Raw genomic sequence first — 20,606 nt, 5'->3', positions numbered from 1 at the left:
CAAGATAGTAGAAATAAGTCCAAGACCAGAAATTATATTAAAATAATCTGTTGTGATCTTAACATGAGTCTGTGTTATTTTTAACAGATACACAAAACAAAATGATATAAAAAGGATAGAGCAATATATTCATCTGAAAAATACTAACCAAAGGAAGCTGGTTCAATAAAATAGAATTTAGGGTAAAAATTTTTAATTGGGACAGAGACTCTTCAAACTGCTAAAAGGAACAACCCAGAAAATATAATCATCATAATCTTATATGCATCTAACAACATAGCCTTGAAATATCATTTAAAGCAAAAACTTAAAATTGCAAGGAGTAGTGGACATGCCTACAAAACAATGAGACTTTAACACACCTCTGCCAAAATTGAAAAATGAAGCAGATAAAAAATTAAAAATGGGATCAAAGAATTGAACTACAGCACTGACAAACTTCATAAACTAGAGATATATAGAACATTGTACCTAACCTAATAAAATACAACCCTGTACACTTTTTTCAGTTATATATAGGTCAGCTTTTAACTGTGTACTAGGTCATAGAGGAATCTCAACGATGTCCAGAAAATCTGTGTCATTCAAAATATATCATTTCATCAAAATACAATAAAATTAGAAATCAACAATGAGGTGAAAATCAAAATACTTTATATTGGCTCACTAATGGAAGAGAAAATGAAAATTATAAAATATTTGCAACTAAATAACAATGAAAACATTGCATATAAAAATTTGAGATGTGATTTAAGTAGAACCCACTGGAAAATTTAGTAGCTCTAAATGCATTTATTAGAAAATATGAAAGATTGATATAATGAGCATATGTTCATCTAGATGGTAATAAAGGATCAACAGAATAAATCCAAATTAAGTAGAATAAAAGAATTTATAAAGATAAAAAAGTAAATATTAATGAAATAGAAAAGAAAATAGATAATAAAACCTTAAAGTTTAAAAAATAGATGAACCTCTGTAAAGACGGATCAAAGAAAAATGAGCACTATGAAGAACAAAAAATATAACCAATAGAATAGAGTTTGAAAATCATAAGAAAATACTATGAACAACCTATTGCCAAGGAGTTTGAAAACCTATGGACAATTAAAATTATATATATGTATATGGAAGTGTGTGTATATATTTATGTATACACAACAACTGACTCAAGAAGAAATAGAAAATGTTCAAGTCGGGCACCTGGGTGGCTCAGTTGGTTAAGCGACTGCCTTCGGCTCAGGTCATGATCCCGGAGTCCTGGGATCGAGTCCCACATCGGGCTCCCGGCTCAGCAGGGAGCCTGCTTCTCCCTCAGACCCTCTCCCCTCTCATGCTGTTTCTCTCTCTCTTTCTCTCAAATAAATAAATAAACAAAATCTTAAAAAAAAAAAAAAAAGAAAAGAAAATGTTCAAGTCAACCTTTTAAGTTCTTTAATTTTACATATACATTCCCTCAGTCAAAATCCATCAGACCCAGGCCTATTACTAAAATTTCAAGGGATACATAAGCCCTATTATATACAAACTATTATGGAAACAGTAAAAGAGGGAAAGCTTTCCGACTCATTTTATGGAGGTAGTAAACCTTAACTTTAAAATGGACCCAGCATAAAAAAAAAATAAGTTTCTTGCTGAATTTATGTATGATCATAGCTACAAATATTCTAAATAAGTAAAAGTAAATCTAGCACTTATTAAAAAACACATAATGACTAAATACATACTAGGAAGGCAAAGAAGGTTATTAGAAAATCTGTTAATATAATTTGCCACATGAATAAATTAAAAGAGAAAACCTATATAATCATCCCAGTAGATCCAAAAAGCATTTATTAAAATTCACCATCTTCTGAGACTCTTAATCTCAATTGGGACTTGATAAGGTGTCTATATTAAAAATTTATAGCAAATATCATGATTAATAGGGAAACAGGATGCCAGCTGTCATCTTTACTAAAAAGCATTATTTCTGGGGGTTCTAGCAAATGCAAGTAAGAAAAAGAAAAGGCATGAAGATCAGAAGGAAAGAAACAAAATTCGTATTTACAAATGGTTTAATTAACACATAAATTTTAAGAAACTGTATAGATTTTAAACCTGCTTAGAGGGTTCATCAGGGTTGCTCTATACAAGAATAATAATCAGATAATCATAAAGAATATGTGGTATGCACACACACACACACACACTGGAATATTACTCAGCCATAAAAACAGAATGAAATCTTGCCATTTGTGACAACATGGATGGACTCAGGGGGTATAATATGCTAAGTGAAATAAGTCAGAGAAAGACAAATATATGGTTTCACTTTTATATGTGGAATCTAAAAAAACAAAACAAAACAAATAAAAACCAGAAACAGATCCATAAATACAAAATGTTGGTTGCCGGGGCGGGGGGCGGTGGATGGGCAAAGAAGGTGAAGGAAATCAAAAGGTAGAGACTTCCAGTTATAAAATAAAGAAGTCATGAAGATGATAAGTACAGCACAGGGAATATAGTTAATAATACTGTAAAAACATTATCTGGTAACAAATGATGACATTTATCCTGGTGACCACTGAGTAACATATAGAATTGTTGAATCACTATGTTTTACACCTGAGACTAATGTAACATTGTATGTCAGCTATACTTCAATAATAAAAATTTTAAAATAAAAAATAAAAATGAAACAAAAAAGATTCCATTCATAATAGTAAAAAACTTAAATAGGTATCTAGGAATAAATCTAATAATAATATGCAATACCTTAATGAAAATAAGAATTTAACTTTATTGAAGGGCATAAATAAGTGAAGGGATATACAACTTACTTAAGAGGAAATAGACCAAAACCATTTGATTCCTTTCATCTTTAACCCACAAACACACATGGAAAGATGGACAAGGTAAAGCTGTTAATTCTTCCCCAATTAATCTATAAACTCAATACAATTCCAGTCAAAATCTCAAGAGGACTTGTTTTTGGAAGAATTTGATAAGCTCTTAAAGATCCAAAGATAGTCTAGACAATTCTGCAAAAGAACAAAGTATAGGGTGCTTGCCCTCCTGTGACCCTAGAAAAATTTAAAATGTGTTATTAGCCTACAAACGGATAATTTATCAGGATAGAATAGAGACCCCAGGAACAGAGTAAGCATGTATTTATACCTGGTGTGTAACAGACATAGATTTATAAGTCAGTGGGAAAGGACAGATTATTTAATAAATTATATTAAGATAGTTGGCTTTTTATAGAGAGAAAGGTTTAGATCCCTATTTCACACCCTCTTATTTATTTTTCAATTGATTTATTCCTTTCTGTCCTCTCTTTATATAAAGTCACATCTCCCTTGCTCATAAACATCAAATTTAATTTGATTAATGCATATTTATAACACATTGTGTATATGCTGTTGTATATATTTAAGATTTATATAAATGGTATTATGTATCTTAATGTTTCTTTCTTTTTTAGTAAGTACTGCTCTTAATATCCATGCATGTTGCTTTGTATATATCTAATATGTTGCTGCTAATTGCTGCACAATACTCCACCACAGATATCCATCACATTTTACCTTTATAGTTGCCCAGTAATGGATACCCATTACTCCTTGTGTCAGCTATTGTTGCATAACAGTCCCCCCACCACCATTTATTGGCTTGAAACAAGAACTAGTTATTGATTTTCCTGAGACTATGGGTTAGCTATGTGGTTTTGCTGAGATGGGCTGGGTTTACCTCCCTATTTGTGGTCATTTGTGGATCAACTGGGAGCTTACTGGTCTCAGAAGACTTCAGTTGGTACAACTTAGCCCTCCTCTCTTCTTTCCGGTTACCTTACATCTTTTTCTTTTCTTATAATATTGGTCAAGAACTCCAATATGATGAAGAGTAGTGATACTAATTGGCATCCCTGTTTTGTTCTTAATCTTGAAGGGAGTGTATCCCAACTTGAAGTTTAATGTTTGTTGTAGGTTTTAGTATATAAAGAATTCCCATCTATGCCTTTGGTTTTGTTTTTGTGTTAAGTTGTACTTAAGTATGGAGTCTTATCAGATGCTTTTTCTGCATTTTTTGGTAGGTCATAATTTTTCTTCTTTAATCTATTAATGTGGCCAGTTAATTGATGGATTCTCAGATCTTCAACTCTTTGCATTTAAAGATACATGTTGCTCATTGTTTTGCTTTGTTTTCCTTTAAGTTTAGGACCTTTCATTAAGTAATATGAAGAGGAGGTTTTGTACTACATTTAATTTCTTTACTACTTACTACTCATTTTTTTTCTTTATATAATTTACACAATTTCTTTATATACTTCATCCACATTTAAACTTAATTAAGATAAAATTGTTCATAATACTTTATTATTTTTATATTTATTTTATCTGTGGTTATTTCTCTCTTTTTGTTTTATATTTGCACTTTCTTTTCTTGATAACTCTTGCTGAAGTCTAATTTGTTAATCTTTTCAGAATCATCTTTTGGTTTTGTGAATCTGCACTGTTTTTTAAAATTATTCTTCTCAGGGCACCTGGGTGGCTTGGTTGGTTAAGCATCTGACTGTTGATAATCTCAGGGTTGTGAGATTGAGCCCCGCATTGGGCTCTGCACTGGGTGTGGAGCCTGCTTAAGATTCTCTCTCTCCCTCTCCCTTACCCCCCCTCCCTGTCTTTAAAAAAAAATTATTGTGCTCTATTTCATTTTTCCTATTCTTTATTATTTCTTTCCTTCTATTTCTTTGGTTTTGTTTTGTTGACTTGTCCATCTTTATGAATTGAATACTTGGCTTCTTTATTTTTAAACCTTTTCATCTCCTGACCTCTAAGTTCTGTTTTAGCTGTGTCACACCTATTTGACATATTTTAATTATAATTCATTTCTAAATATTTCTTAATTCCTTTATGATTTCCTTTTTAACATACACTGTAAGGTAAAACACATATTAATTTGACTACATCAAAACCTAAAATTTTTGTAGGACAAACAATACTATAGGCCAATCAAAGTAAAAGTCAAAGAGCAGGCTAGCAGAAGATATTTGCAACACATATCTGAATTATTTTCTAGAATGTTAATATTCTACACATGAATAAGACAAAAATTATCATAGAAAAATGACAAAGGATATGACTAGGCAATTTATAAGGGAAATATTAATAGCCAGTAAGTATATGAAAAAGTATCCTCAGTACTTATTAAGTATATGCAAATTAATGCAACAATGATGGTTTTCTTGTCACCCAACAGATGGCAGAAATTTTAAAGTCTGATTATATCTTGTACTGACAAGAGTTTGAGAAAAGTGGATACTCTTAACACATCACTGGTGGAATTTTGGACTTGCACAGCTACTTTGGGGAGAGTAACATATAAAATTAAAAATGCACTTATTATATAAAAATTCTATTTGTATGTAAAAATTTCTATTATATACTGTGGAGACACTCTAGCATACATGTGTAAAAAAACATGGAGAGGAATTTTTTGCAGCATTGTTCATAAAAGTGAAAAGTGGAAATACATTTATTTGCTGACCAGTAGATAATTTGATAAATAAAATGGGGGTAAATTCATGCACTGGAATAATGTGTAGCATCTAAAAAGCATAGCTATATTTATTTACATCAACATGGATAGAATGTAAATCTTGAATGAAAAAAAGGAAATTTTAGAATGGCGTATATAGAATAATGTCATTTATGTACCCAAAGCATGCAAAAATAATAGTATATATATTATTCTGGGATACACACACCTATAAATATATACATACACAAAAACATAAAAGTGTAAAAAATTGAAGAATATGCATAAAACTTACGATAGTGGTTTCTTTGGAGAGATGGAATGGTGAATGAGAACTGGGGGTAGTATTCAAAAATGTTATCTTCCCCTGTAATGTGTTATTTCTTAGGGTGAAAAAACACCTTTAAATAATAAAATGTTAACAGTTGTTGGTTCTGGGTGTTGGGAAGGTGACTGTTTGTTACATTATTTTTTATAATTTCATGTATGTTTTAAATCCCCCTCAAAAATTGTATAATAGGGACGCCTGGGTGGCTCAGTCGGTTGAGCATCTCAGGTCGGCATCCCAGGGTCTTGGGATTAAGGCCCGTGTCGGGCTCCCTGCTCAGCGGGGAGGCTGCTTCTCCCTCTCCCCACCGCACACCCTCCCCCCCCCAGCTCATGCTCTTTCTTGCTCTCTCTCTCTCAAATGGATGGATAAAATCTTTTTTTAAAAAATTGTATAATAGGGACTCCTGGGTGGCTCAGTCAGTTAAGCATCTGCCTTCAGCTCAGGTCATGATCCCAGGGTTCTGGGATCAAGTTCCACATGGGGCTCTTGCTCAGCAGAGAGTCTGCTTCTCCTTCTGCCTGTCACCCCCCCTGCTTGTGCTCTCTCTCTCTTTCTCAAATAAATAAATAAAATCTAAAAAAAAAAAAAATGACTCTCCTGTTATTTAAAAAAAAAAAAATTGTATAATAGACGAGTTCCTAAACTAGGATCATAGGTGACTCAGATTTGTAGCCTGGGATGATGGTAATGTTATTGATAGAGAAAATAAAGGAGATTTGTAGATAAAAGACCTTTAGGTACCAGTGGGTTAGCCAAATAAAGATGTTTGCCATATAATTGGAAATTAGAACCTAGATCTAAAAAAATAATAAGTCAAGCCTGGAGATGCTGATTTTTGAATCAGTACAGAAATAATATTGAAAACCCTGGAAGTGAATGGATAATAAATACTATTGAAAGAGTAAAGAAGGAAGAGAGAAAGTGGTTAAGGATCGATCACACTTTGGGAGAACACCACATTTAAGGGTTGTGTGGAAGTGGATGAAATCAACTGAAAAGAAACAAATAGGAGAAAACAAAGCCAGACAGTTTATTCTCATGAAAAATCAAATGAAGGGAAGGATTTCAGTAAGGGGTGGTTAATAATGTTATTTGTGCAGAGAAGTAGAGTCAGGTGAAGACTAAGAGGAGATAGCTGGGTTTGGCAATTAAATGCTCAGTGTTAACCTCTGAGGAACTTTTTGGTGGGTAGAGTGCAGAAGCTATATTGTAAGAGGGGAAGAAATTACGTAATCTGAATATTCCTTTAGGAATCAATCAAAATAGAATTTGACTTAAAGTGGTAGTATAGTTTAGTTGAGAACTCCATTGTAAATTTTTCATAAACATGGTAAATGCGAATCATGTATTAGCTCTTATAAAGTTTCACAAGAATTGAAAAAAATTTCCAGAGTATTCAAGATACTACATATTCTCTAATGATAATAAAAATCCAAGCCCTTGAAATCACTTGTCATAAATGTTATCTAAAATGTAGTTATCATTAACTATTTAAACTCATTTTGCAGGGTATCATGTACATATGGGTGCTTAATAAATGCTGTTTGAAAAGAGTTGTTTGTCTAATATCCATAGGAAAAGACTAGCTACAACATCAGTGACAGTCTTCTAGGAATGGCTGCTAAGAATCAGAAGCAGTGTGTCACCTAGTGTAAACCACAGAGTGAAGAGTCAACAAGCTCAAGGAGAGTCTGTCCCAGGAATAACTTAATAAGTAAAATGCAGAAAACATGAATCTAAACCAAACCTTAATTTTTTTTATTTAGATTTTATTTATTTATTTATTTTTTAGAAAGAGAGAAAAAGTGTGAGAGGGTGAGGGGGGAGGGAGAGAGAATCTGAAGCTGACTCTGAGCTGAGTGCAGAGCTCTACTTGGGGCTCACTCAGCTTGGGGCTTGATCTCACTACCGGGAGATCATGACCTGAGATGAAACCAGGAGTTGGCCACGTAACTAACTGACTGAACCACCCAGGTGCCCCCAAACCGTCAGTCTTAAAAATGGCACATACTGAATCCTTACTCACTGTAGAGTTTTTGTAGTCCATAAATGCATATGGCAAGATAACTTATGATAAAATAACTTCTAGGAACTTCTGATAAAATAACTTTTAGGAGTCATGGATCTCTTTGAGACTAAAACAAGCAATGGCCTTTCTCTTTAGAAAAATGCAGAGTACTAACAAAATTTTGCCTTTGTGAACCCCTCATTAAAAATCTGTGATTTATGAAGGCTTTTATACATATAAATAATTTTAACTTTCCTGGGTGGTAGTCCAAATTGTAGTATAAACCCACTATTTCCTAATTTCATGTATAATCAGTTTCATACATCATACCGTCTCTAAGGATTTCACCCTTAGTGGGAGTTCTGTGTGCATTAGGAAGGCTTAATTTTTTCCTTTTGTTATATAACTTAGTGCTACCAGGTATAATAATAGATGCCTATGACAGAAACTTGCTCAAAGTAAGTGCTAGATAATTATTTGTTGAATAAATGAATGAATATGTGACTATGGGTTCACACACCTTCATTTTAATAATACTTTATAAAACCTGACTATTAAATAAACAAGTCAGTAGTATAAAAAACTGCAAATAGATAATAAAATAGTGGCATAAAACATGTGAAATAATTAATCTTTTCTCTGTAAATCTGTAGATTCTACATTTATTGTCTGTCTTCCAAGGCTGATGAACCAAGCTTTACTTAATGGTCCTAAATCACTTGATTTCTAGTTTGTCCTTGATAGGCATATTTTTCTTTCTTCTTCTTTTTTTATTGTTTGATAGGCATATTTTTCTTTTTCTTTTTTTTAAAGATTTTATTTTATTTTTTATTTATTTGACAGAGAGACAGTGAGAGAGGGAACACAAGGAGGGGGAGTGGGAGAGGGAGAAGCAGGCTTCTTGCGGAGCAGGGAGCCCGATGCGGGGCTCGATCCCAGGAACCTGGGATCATGACCTGAGCTGAAGGCAGACGCTTAACGACTGAGCCACCCAGGCGCCCCAGGCATATTTTTCTTATAGCTTAGTTTTCTTGACTTTTTTTTCCTCCTAAGCGTGTCCAACACATCACACCCCAGCTCTGAATTTTATTAGTTCAGTTGTATCAGAAAAGCTTAGACCATTTGGCGTCCTTTTATTGTTCTCCCACCATTCACTGCTCAAAAATTTTTTTCATTTATTTTCTTAATTTGTCAGAAAAGACATTAACCATTGCTTTAGCTTTTGATATTAAAAAAAACAAAACATCAATCATTTTGCAACTTATAGTTTATATAGTTGGAGTAAAATGGATTTAACTTTTTGTCTGTTTTATAATTTCTAAGTTTTATAGAAGACTGTAGAATTTTTGACCTTGAAATCATAAGATACTGTATGACTGATCAAATTATTTAATTTCTTGGGGCCTCAGTTTCCCCATGTGTAAAATGTAAGGGCATTGGACTAAATTAGTGATTCTCAAATAACTCTCCCATTGGTAGAGAGCTGTTATTACTAAAATAGGAAATTGGCATCCTTCTCCTGAATTGTAGGAAGATAATATTAATGCATAGAATGTCTACTCCCTTAGATTCCAACCTGTAATTTTTTTAAACTTTAAAGCCTGTGCCTTTTGTTTTTGTTAGCATCTCTTAGAGCACACAATTATATATTTGGTTTTCAAGATGTAATATATCTAATTTAGGGTAGCCAGGAAGAGAGATCATGATATTCAGGTTCTTTATTTTTTGAAAACCTCTAGGTGATGTGGTCTCTAGGCTCCTTTCCAATCCGTAACATTTTATGATTCCATATACTAGATAAATGGAAAACACAAATGAAATCATCTGGGTAATCTAAAAATAAAAACATTTGCAACATATATGGTATTGGAAACAATATCTCTCAAGAATGTTTTCCATTTTGGTTACTGTGGAACCATAAAATCATTCAAAAAGCCAAGGGTATCTATTTTTTGTTATATTAGACTTTAATGATAATATAAAGACATTTTCAAAATGGAGAGGTTGGAGGATGAAAGAGTTGATGCCTGGACTATAAAGAATTAAGAAATGGAAAGAACTGCTCAGGATACTGTAGTTAAAAGTTAAAGTCGTTTCTAAACTTTATCCTTTTTTAAAATCTAAGCTCTGAAATGTGACAAGTTGAGAGTTTAAATGCCTTCCTTCTGTATTTTCTTTTTCTGATTAACAAATTACCCCAAATTTAGCATCTTGAAACAGCAACCATTTCTTATATTGTAGTTTTTTGGGTTAAGGACTGGGGAGTAGCTTACTTGCTGGTTCTAGCACAGGGTCTTTTGTGAGGCTGCAGTCCTCTGAAGACTTGATTAGGGCTGGAGGATCGGTCTTATAGTTAGCGCAGACACAAGACTGTTGGCAAGATGCCGTTTTTTCTTGCCTCAAGGGCCTCTCCACAGTTACTTGAGTGTACTCATGACATGGCAGTTGGCTTCCTCAGAGATTGACCCTAAAGGAAGAGATCAAGCAGACAGTTTCTGAAGTCCCACACCATCACTTCAGCTTTATACTATTTGTTAGAAGGGAGAAGGGTATTAGGTTCCACGTCTTGAAGGGAGGAATATAAAAGAATTTTCAGAGGCACCTGGGTGGCTCAGTCAGTTAAGCATCTGAATCTTGATTTCAACTCAGGTCATGATCTCAGGGTTGTGAGATGGAGCCCGGTATTGGGCTCTGGGCTGAGCATGGAGCCTTTTTCAGATTCTCTCTCTCCCTCTCCCTCGGCCCCTCCTCTGCTTGTGCTCTCTCTTTCTTAAAAAAAAAAAAAAAAAAAAGGATTTTCAGACAAGAAAATGGACAGGGACTAAATGCATTATAACAGATAAAAAGGCCTTGTTACTTTGGTGCTTGGGTTGTGGTTGAGGGTAAGGACTCTAGAGTCAGTGCTTGGGTTCAAATCCTCCCATTAAGTCTATGACCTTGGTCAAGGAACCTTAGATTCCACATCAATAAAGTGAGCGCAATAGTAATATATAATTCATAGGAATGAGGGGGAGGAGTATGTGAAAAAAGTGAATGTAAAGCATTTAGCATAGTGGCTTTTATTTCAGTAAGAGTTACCTATTTATCTTTTTTCCCCCTGCTAGGATATAGCAGTAACTTTGATGTAGGAGATATCTTTCTGTAATGTTATTAGCAGAATATGAATTTGCTCTTATGTGCTGTAATATGATTTGTCTACCATCCTAGCCTATCTGTTCTCAGTTTTTTATTCTGCTTATTAATAATACCTGCTTAATCTTGAAGACTTGAGAAATGCAGATGAGTATGTGTGAAACGTGTGTGTACACACATGTATACAGTATATTACATATACATACATTCACATGTACTACAGGGTTTGAGTCATATTGGTGGAAGAAATATATATTTAAATCTTGGCATATTTGTATTTTTACTATTTTACTGTGTTGTTAAAATTTTTTCAAATGCATTTTTAATGGCACAATCCATTGAATGTCTTATTTCCTCAGGCTAGGCCCAGGAAATGAAACTCCTGGGTTAGAATGTATGAACCTCTTTTAGACTCTTAACATATAATGCCACAGTGCTTTCCTGAAAGTTTGTACCAACTTATATTTCTAGCAGCAGCTTATCCTTACTTGCTATTTCCAGTATAGTATTTTTGGTTTCTAAAGTTTTGGTGGCTTTTGAAATCTTAGTTTCAGTAGCAAGGCAGAAGTGCATTAAAGCCCAAGGAATTCTATTTTTACAGGAATTTTAAATATATAGGAATATTTTCCAGTCTTTCTGAATTGATTTGTTATCACTCACACACACACAAACACACACACACACACAAACACACAGAGTGAAGTCTTAGGCATAGATATAGCTTCTCTTCTCTTGGAACTTAAAATATAAGGCTGAGGTGAATACATATAATTAAGATGTACAAAGAATAAAATACACACTGTTGACTTCTTAAGATACAGCTCAAGAAGCAAACTGTAGGGTAAAAGTTACACATCAGGCTGCAAAATGACTCGTATGTTGAGTATGCCTTCTTGAGCCAAGTTAACCTGTTGCCTCCAGAAAAAATACGATTCTCTTCCATTTTAAATACATGAAAATCTACTACTCATTGATAGGAGTAGAAATTCAGGTTTATTATCAATTTCCGTGATTTGCCTAAAGCCAGCAGTTACTCCTTGGCGTTCCATATCATCCCCCACCTGGAAACTGTCTCCAGTTAAGATGCTGCCTATCAGTGGATGACCCTTTTTAAAAATTGGCTAGAGATTTAAAAAGCTGCCAGTCATACAGTTCCTTCTGTCCCGTAGGTGAAAGTTTACCTAATGCAAGAAAGATCCTTATTGAGTTTAAGGGGAGTTGTACTTTGGAAATGGCATATAAGTTTTTTTGGGGGAGGGTGGGGATCATGGTGGTAGGGCTAGGACAAAGCTCCAAAAGAATAAGTGAGTATTGAGAAGAAATGAAAAAAAAAGTCATGGGCTGTGTATGTGTATTCTGAAATTGCACTGACACACTGGGCAAACTTCTGTAAAATATTACATTAGTATTACCCCTGGCAATTTTTTTCCTTTCTAGATTATCAGCACAGTTCATTCCATTCAGATCATAAATATTAAATTTGTAAATACCAAATCTTTTTTGGTGTTTATTTAAAAAAACTTATTGAGCACTTACTCTGGAGAAGGCACTGTTTTATATAAATTATGTGTAGAAACAACTTCAGGGCAACATTTTCTTTCAAACCTCTTTTGGATCAGGGAAGCATTTTTTTGTTTTAATGAAGATTCATCTGAGTCATTTTATTGGTTTGATTTTCTTTCGTCAATAAATTTGTAGTCACGAAATGCAATTTATCCCCCTCTTCTATTGTATTTTATTTAGCATGTACTTATTTATAAGATTAGTTTCTATGAAAAATATTTTTTAAAGGAGAGGATATAAATGAATACCTTTGTTTCCAAACGAACAAAATAGAAATGAAAGGGTACATGAATTTCTTGACTAGCAAATTGGGGAAGGATAATCTGATCTCCCAGAGGTTGGCATGTTCTGTTGTTTACTAATAAATACCTGTTTAGTGTGCTCTTTAACAGTTCTGTAGTGGGAAAAAGACGAAGTCAGCCTCTGAAAGTAGTTAGAAACTCCTTACTTTCCAAGTAAAGCTTTTAGCATATTTTGTAGGTGTGCCTCTTTTTTTGTTGTTGCTATTCCTGTTTTAAAGTGCAGCTTTTTCAAGCGGACGGGTTACACGTTGCATAAGCTTTGGAACGGCCCAAACAAGTTAAATAGCCACCTTTATTTACAGCTGTGGGACTAGGTATTAGATCTCGTCCAGCAAGAAAATTTGATTAATGGCTCTTTTCCAAAGTGGGGACAATTGCCGACTTTTCTTCCGCAGAGCGTGAAATGTGCCTCTTCCTGCCGAGGGGCCTTGTCCTGGCCGCGGCTCCCGGGGCAGTTTCCAGCCTCAGGTGTCTCTCTCGCGGTGGGCCGCGGCCGCTCTCCGGGGCGGGCGTCCGGGACTTCCTGTCTGGGCGCGGGGCGGAAGGATCGCGTTGCCAGCCGAGGCGGCCGCCGCCGCCGCCCCTGCCGTTAGGTGGTGGGGTTTCTCAGCCCCGCGGCGGGAGGCGGGCCGGCCTCGGCTTCCTGTCGGAGGACGCGCAAGGATCCGGGCGTCTGAGTGTGTGCGAGTGCGTGAGTGTGTGTCGGTCGCACGGCGTGTGTCTCCGGCCGCGGGTTCCGCCTCCTCCCCTGCCGCCGCTGCTCACGGTGTAAGTCAATGTGAAGCAGCAGCTCCAGCCCCGGGATAAACATGGCGACGTCTCTGCATGAGGGACCCACGAACCAGCTGGATCTGCTCATCCGGGCTGGTAAGGACAGGGGAACTTTTCTCCTGTGCATCGGTGCAGCAGGAGAGGGGGTGCACAGAAGGCGGGGTGACTCCCCTATGGCGGTCAGTGCAGGGGGTTCAGTGTCCACCTCAGTCAGTGGAGCGGCCGGGGGAAAGGGGGGTAGTGAATGAAGTAATGGAGGCGACGAATCAGGAAGTGATCACCTTGGAGAGTAACCTGCCTCGAATCTGGCGCTGTCGCTTCAGGGTGTGTTCGGCGAGCAGCGGCGGCAGCTGCCGGGCGGAGCGCTGGCAGCCGGTGCTGGAGAACCGAGCCGCAGTTAAGTTAGGGACTCGGGGGCGGACGAGTTGTGCGCTTCACCCCAGTTGCTGAGGAACCAGGAAGTGAGTGAGGCTGTTGTCTCTCGGCTGCGCCTGCCACGCTGTCTGGCCGGAGAGGCCGCTGCTGCCCGCGGTCGGGGGCGGCGGGCTTCTCCGGTGAACGCTCGCCACCCCCGCTCGGTTCTCCTTTCAGACTTGGTCCGCAAATCCACGACTTCCGCGTGGACGAGGCAGCCCCGGGCCATGTCCGGTAGACCGATACCCGCCAAAAAAATGCTCTGCCCCTCCTCTTCACGTCCCCACCTTGTGCGGTCTCAGGAGTAACGGTTCTGGAAAGGGTCACTGAATAATGTGCAATAGCTCGGGAGGATGTTTCTCTCAGGGGCCCGCCTCCCTTTCCTCATTTAATGGGTGGCTGTGAAGAAGTAGGTTTATGCCCCTTCCCTCGTGGGTTGTTTTTTTAGGGGGAAGAATGGGAAGGACACGGGATATATTTGGTGCCCCTGACCTAGAGCGTTGGGGCATCAGAGAAGAACGTTTATTTTTGTAAACAGTGGGTGAATGTGAAGGAGTGGGGCGGGCGAGAGGGAGTCTTGGCCCTAGGGAAGTCTCAGCACGGAATTGCCCCCTTTTCCCCTCCCCCCCAAACCTCCCACCATAGCGGAAGCGCCTCGGAGAGGACAGAACGGTCGGGATTGACAGGCCCCTGGTTCCAATCTGCTCTCTGAGATGTTCCAAATAAGAACGTTGATTTCTGGGGGCGGGACTCGGGGCCCGCGTTGGGCCAATGAAGATTGGGCGGGAGTGAAGCTGACAATGTACGCATGGAATTGGAGGGAAGAGGAGTGTAAACACGGAAGTGGCCGCGGGGGTGGGGGATGTGCAGCGCCACTGCTGCAGCGGAAGGGCACGGACTTAAGTTACATAGAAAAAGCAGCTTTACTTAATAGCAGACAGCGCAATCAGGGCCCTCAATCCATGTAGCAGTGCTAGAATATTACTTACTTATAGCAGTAACAAGCATACATGTTCCTTTTCCCGGGGTTCTATTTCATATCGCCAACTATGGGAATTGGAATATGGGAAATATTCACCGAAGAGTAATGCTGTAAAAGATCTTATACTCTGGGAGCGTGAAATTAGTGGTTTGGTTGGTGGAACTCTGATTCAGTTCGATTGGGGAAAATCATGAACATAACGGGTATCGCTAAATTTAACAGGACTTTTAGTTGAAATAAAGTCTTGAATGATATAACTATGTATTGTATAATACATGAGTGACCAGCCTTTTTTTCCTATAAAATGTAGTATTACATGTTTTAAAAGTCCCAAGAAAAATCACAGTTTCCTGCGTAGTGACTGAAACACATTTGACAGTTATTTTCTGATAAGAGCAAGAATTAAAGTGTTAGTAAATAAGAACTTGGTTCCTTTTGTGTATGTTCAGTCCATTAATAACGTAATATGAATTAAGGAACGGAATTTTTGGTCTTATATTATTGGTACTAACAATACCTGTAATTGTGTGGGTCAGTGATATTTTTGTGAGTGTTAAACATTTCAAGAGATGTTTCCAGTGATTGTGAACATACCAAGAGAACCTTAGCGTAGCCCCTGCAGTCAGAATCTTGAAAAATATTGTAAAGTTTAGAGGGCTAAATTTTGCCAGTGGAAGGTATTTCTTTCATAAGCTTTTGGAATTAGCGAAGCTGAATGTGACCTGTAGATATTTTGCTTGGAATGGAAACCTATAGACGGTGTACAGTTTGAAAATACAAGTTTAATCTCCCTTTGATAAAAGTTTTTTTTTTTTTTTTTATGTGCTTTCTGGTCCTAGAGCATTTCTTTAGTATTTACAAATCCTAACAATTGAAGTTTCCTTTATGATTATAATGTTCTGCAAAGAATATGTTTTACATATAATTGTTTTCAAATTATTTCCTTAATCATTTTCATGTAATCTGAAGCTTTTTTTTAAAATTTTTTTAATTTTTTTTTTTAGATTTTATTTATTTATTTGAGAGAGAGAGACAGAGATAGTGAGAGAGAGCACAAGTGGGGAGGAGAGGGAGAAGCAGGCTCCCCGCAGAGCAAGGAGCCTGATGCGGGACTCGATCCCAGGACCCCGGGATCATGACCTGAGCCTAAGGCAGACGCTTAACTGACTGAGCCACCCAGGCGCCCCTGAAGCTCTTTTACAAGCCCTATTTTAGAAGGAAATTTGAGACAGGTTTGCTGATTTACCCAAGAATCATTCAGTGAGTTAAAAGTTGGGGAGGAAAGGTGGCCCACAAGATGAGGAATCATGGATCTAAATTAATAAAAATTTAGATTGCTGCTAATTTCCAGTGATGTTGGGAGAATAATGTTTGTGAAGTTTATATTTGTAAAATAGAATGATACCTTTTTATTCCCTTGAGGGAATTTTGTGTTAGGCATAATTCTTCCTCACAAAGATTTTACAGTCTAATTGAGGAGACAGATGTAAATCTACTTAATACATAAATGTTAATGTAACTACAGTGATTTGCTATAATGGGTTGATGAGTAGTGTATAATGACTGATATTAATGAAAACTTCTAGAGGAGATAAGCTTTAAGTTGAATATTGTTAGCATAACTGTTGTTTCTAAGCAATTATAAAGCACTTAATATTACCACTACTATATTGTTATATTTTAAGGTACTAGGGGATATACTTTTGCTTTTATTTTCCTCCTTTTGAGGCTTAACTATCAACTTTAGTTACCAACTTCAGCTTTAGTTATCAGCATTTTTGCTGTCAGAGGACTCTGAGTTAAGAATGAAATAAATAAGCTTCTTTATTAAAAATCACTTATTTTAACATATAAAATATTTTTGTGGTGAAGACTTGACATATGTTGTAAAACTTTCACTTATAACATGATGAGAAAGAGCCTTGAACCTGAAGTCAGGAGATGACCGTCTTCATCTCGCTGTCACTAAACTAGCTCTGTGCTAGTGACTTTACTTCTTTAAGGTTTCATTTTTTTGTAAGAGGACAGGATTGACTAGGGGATCTCTAATAACTCTAAGATTATAAGTAGTTAAAATATTTAATGGAAAGTGAAGGCTTTTTTCCTTCTTGGATTTTTTTTTTTTTACATTGCACTGTGTAAATGAATGTCTGTAAGGTCATTACCTAATTGGGAGTTTAATTTCTGCTAGCCAATGTTTGTGCCAAATTGGAATTTGAGGCCAGGTCTGTAAGTTAAATGAGACTATGATATAGTTTAGGGTTATCTTCATGTATGTATATATGAAGATACGTATATATAGCTAATCTTATATATATAGCAAATAATAGGAAAAACATGTCTAGTCTGTGGGAACCATGAATGTTACTTTCTTAATTATGTGAAAGTATTGTGTAAGTGTGATCTAGATTTTTTGGAAGATTTTCAATTTAAAATATTCTGCCTTCTTGTTCTCAATTATACTCTCCTTGACTTGTTTCTTCTTTTTTTGAGAAACTGAGAATTAAGAAATTGGAGAATTTGGGTTGAGAGACATCGTCACCAGAACTTTTGTTCTACTTTAATGCTGGTATTAAATGGGGGGGGAGAGAGTTTTCTGGAAATTTAGCTTAAGTATTTTCACTGGTAAAACAAATCTGATTTGTCAAAGTTCACTGTGAAGTTTGAACTTGAAAATCTTACTTCCATTTTACTGTAAATTGAAATACCTGGTTATCAATCTTGAAAAGATCAGTTTGAAAACAATTTAGGATGTGAAAAAATGAAGCATGTGTTGAAATAAAACTGGAAGAATGGCATTCATTTTTTATTTTTAAAGATTTATTTATTTTAGAGAGCAAGAGCGCATGCAACAGAGCGAGTGCAGCGGGGAGGGGCAGAGGGACAGGGAAGGAAACTTAAGCAGACTCTGCGCTGAACTCGGAGCCCAGTGGAGCCCAGTGCAGCCCAGTGGAGCCCAGTGCAAGGCAGATCTCACAACCTGAGCCAAAACCAAGAATCGGAGGCTTAACTGACTATGCCAGCCAGCCCCCATTAAAAAAAAAAACAAACATATTTGAAGTGTTTAAAGAAATTGGTCTTCGGGGGCGCCTGGGTGGCTCAGTCATTACGAGTCTGCCTTCTGCTCAGGTCATGGTCCCAGGTCCTGGGATCAAGCCCCGCATCGGGCTCCCTGCCTGGCGGGAAGCCTGCTTCTCCCTCTCCCACTCCCCGCTGATTGTGTTGCGTCTCTCGCTGTGTCTCTCCCTGTCAAATAAATAAATAAAATTTTTAAAAAGAATAAAAAAGAAATTAGTCTTCAGAATTTATTGCAGCATTAGTACTAAAATTCATAAAAAACTGAGTTAAAGAGTGACATCAGTATTTAAATACGCAGTCAGGATAATTCAGCATAAAACAATTTCCTTTTGAAACGCATGTGGTTGGTGGAGAAGGGTGGGTCGGAGCATGTTCTTGATAATTATTGAAACTCCTTGTGTTATCTGTAGCTTAAATGTTCAAAGGGATGCAAAGAAGTATTTATGAAAAACTTGTTAAAAAATCCTTTATGTGTAAGTGGACAAAATACTGTTGTACTTTTGGAAAATGGAGTCATATAATTTTTCATCTGTACACTGTTTAGAAGCTAAAACTTAAAGAAACAAGATAGAATTTGGGTGTTATTTTTCTGTTTGGTAATAAATATTAGTTGCAGTCCTTAAAAACAAAAATCTCTGAGCTGAGGATCTGCAGAGTCCCTAGACTCTTTCAGGGAGTCTGTGAAGTCAAAATTGTTTTCATAAGAATTCTAAGACATTATTTGCCTTTTCACTTTCACAAGTGTTCAGAGTTTTCTAGAGGCTATCTGACTTGATACTACAACAAATTTAATGAAGAATCAAATAAATCCAACCACTTTCTACCATGTATTAAAAAGATTTACTAAAATGTACAGCAAAGCTACTCACTAATTTTTTTTGTTGTAGAAAAGCTATTTTTCATTAAAATACTACTTAGAAGTACTGGGTTTATTACTTTAAATGAATTGATAAATACTTTAATGTCTTCTTAATTTCAGTTTCAAATAGAATAAAATTTAAAATAGGACTTATATAAACAAAATCTCTTTGTGGTCCTCAATAATTTGAGTATGAAAGTTGCCTTTGACCAGAAAAGTTTGAGAGTAGCTATATTACAGTTTTATTTACTCTGCACTTTTCAGTACCATAGGCATTAACCATATGTGGCTACTGAGTGGCTGAGAAACTGAATTTTTAATTTTCTAAAATTTTAATTTAAACATAAAAACTGAAGCTGTGGACAACTTTCATATTGATTACATGTTGAAATGACAGTATTTTTAATATACTGGGTTAAATGAAAGGCATTAATTTCAGTTTCCACTTTTTAAAATCTGGCTTTTGGAAATTTAAAAATTATAATGTGGCTCATGTTGTATTTTCATCAGGCTGCTCTATTTAGAAAATTTTAGTTCTTTTTATCTTCTAAACTTTTAAATTGTAACTATTGATTAAAAAGTCAAAGAGGAACAAGAAAAGATGGAGTGTCCCAGACTTTTACCTTTTCCCCCTTTTTATTGCATTCATTTGTGTTTTTCACTTACCTATTATGCCTTGGGGCATTAGAAGATGAGCTGAGGTAAGTCACGTGCCTGGTTGAGTGATGACCTTGCATTATTAGTTTATGGTCTTGCTTGTAGGGGCATACTACTATCTTTTAAGGAAGTGTTTTCTAATTTTTTCCATTGCTCTCAAATTAAATTGCTATTAATTTTTAGTTTTGACTTTAAGAACTTTGTTATGAGCTAGATCCATTGCCAGCATTCGCTTCTGCAAAGCTGAGAGGTATGTCTCTTGTCAGACTTAATTACCAAGTTTGGTATTTTGTAACAGCTGTTGAGTGAGTCTGGAATAGTCTACCATACAAACACCAGTTGATTAGAAAGCTGGAAATGGAACAAGAAGACTCCTACCAATAGTGAAGGAGGGCATAAGCAAATTTGATTTTTGGCACTATGATTAAAGTTAAAATTGTTTTGAAATTTGTTTGATAACGTTTATTTCTTCAAGAGGGATTGACTAGCAACACCAAGTACTAGTCTTAAGTAGAAAATGATACCTGTCAGATTACTTTTGGCTTCATTGTTTCTATTTTTAAAATGAGTTGCTTTTTTTTTTGGTCCCATTAATTTCATACACATGTCTAGAAAGATACCAATAAATCAAGTTTTAAGTAAGAGATAAGGAGTTTTCAGCTCTTGCTTGTAGTTTGCTTAATTGCTTACTTTGATTGTACAACACTGTTAAACTCATGTTTATCCTTAAGAATTGTGCATAATTCTAGTTTAAATTGTATTTGAATTACTGAGCTGAACCAAATGAATTGAAGTTTTAAAAAATTACAGAAACTTGAATAAGAGAAATATTTCTTAAATTTCTTTTATCAAAAACTATATCAACAAAAGAAAAAAGTGCTTTTTCAAAATGGTAAAGTATTCTTGGAAATTGATAGGTACGCTGTTGTAAAAACTGATCTAAGTATGAGCTCTTAGGTGTTTGTTTGCATGTGCTTTGGGTTATTTTA

The 20,606-nt window shown here is 36.1% G+C and overlaps 1 protein-coding gene and 1 long non-coding RNA gene across 11 annotated transcripts in view; one reads left to right on the top strand and one right to left on the bottom strand.

The window, feature by feature from the left end:
- LOC129045975 (uncharacterized) overlaps positions 1 to 13,212 on the bottom strand; it is a 46,105-nt gene extending 32,893 nt beyond the window's left edge. The window contains exons 1-3 of the long non-coding RNA XR_010409557.1: positions 12,924 to 13,212; positions 10,462 to 10,628; positions 10,133 to 10,326 (exon numbers count right to left, since the gene is read on the bottom strand). This is a non-coding gene — a long non-coding RNA (uncharacterized LOC129045975). The remainder of the gene's footprint in view (positions 1 to 10,132; positions 10,327 to 10,461; positions 10,629 to 12,923) is intronic.
- Positions 1 to 20,606, top strand: part of ELF2 (E74 like ETS transcription factor 2) — a 107,988-nt gene that overhangs the window by 71,603 nt on the left and 15,779 nt on the right. Inside the window, exon 1 of one of the 10 annotated variants that reach the window (XM_045880432.3) lies at positions 13,458 to 13,723. The exons of 8 other annotated variants lie outside the window; for them this stretch is intronic. In XM_045880432.3, the coding sequence (XP_045736388.1) occupies positions 13,666 to 13,723 (58 nt within the window). In that variant the 5' untranslated portion in view covers positions 13,458 to 13,665. Of the gene's footprint in view, positions 1 to 13,457; positions 13,724 to 20,606 lie in introns of those variants that run through there. One more of the 10 variants, XM_045880431.3, reaches the window with a different exon arrangement.

This window comes from Mirounga angustirostris, unplaced genomic scaffold (assembly GCF_029215605.1).
Source record: "Mirounga angustirostris isolate CCGP_5_RB_7025 unplaced genomic scaffold, mMirAng1.0.hap1 SCAF_2, whole genome shotgun sequence".
NCBI classification, from domain to species: Eukaryota; Metazoa; Chordata; class Mammalia; order Carnivora; family Phocidae; genus Mirounga; species Mirounga angustirostris.
The sequence above is the reverse complement of the archived record's forward strand: the minus strand, read 5'-3'. Positions and strand labels throughout refer to the sequence as shown.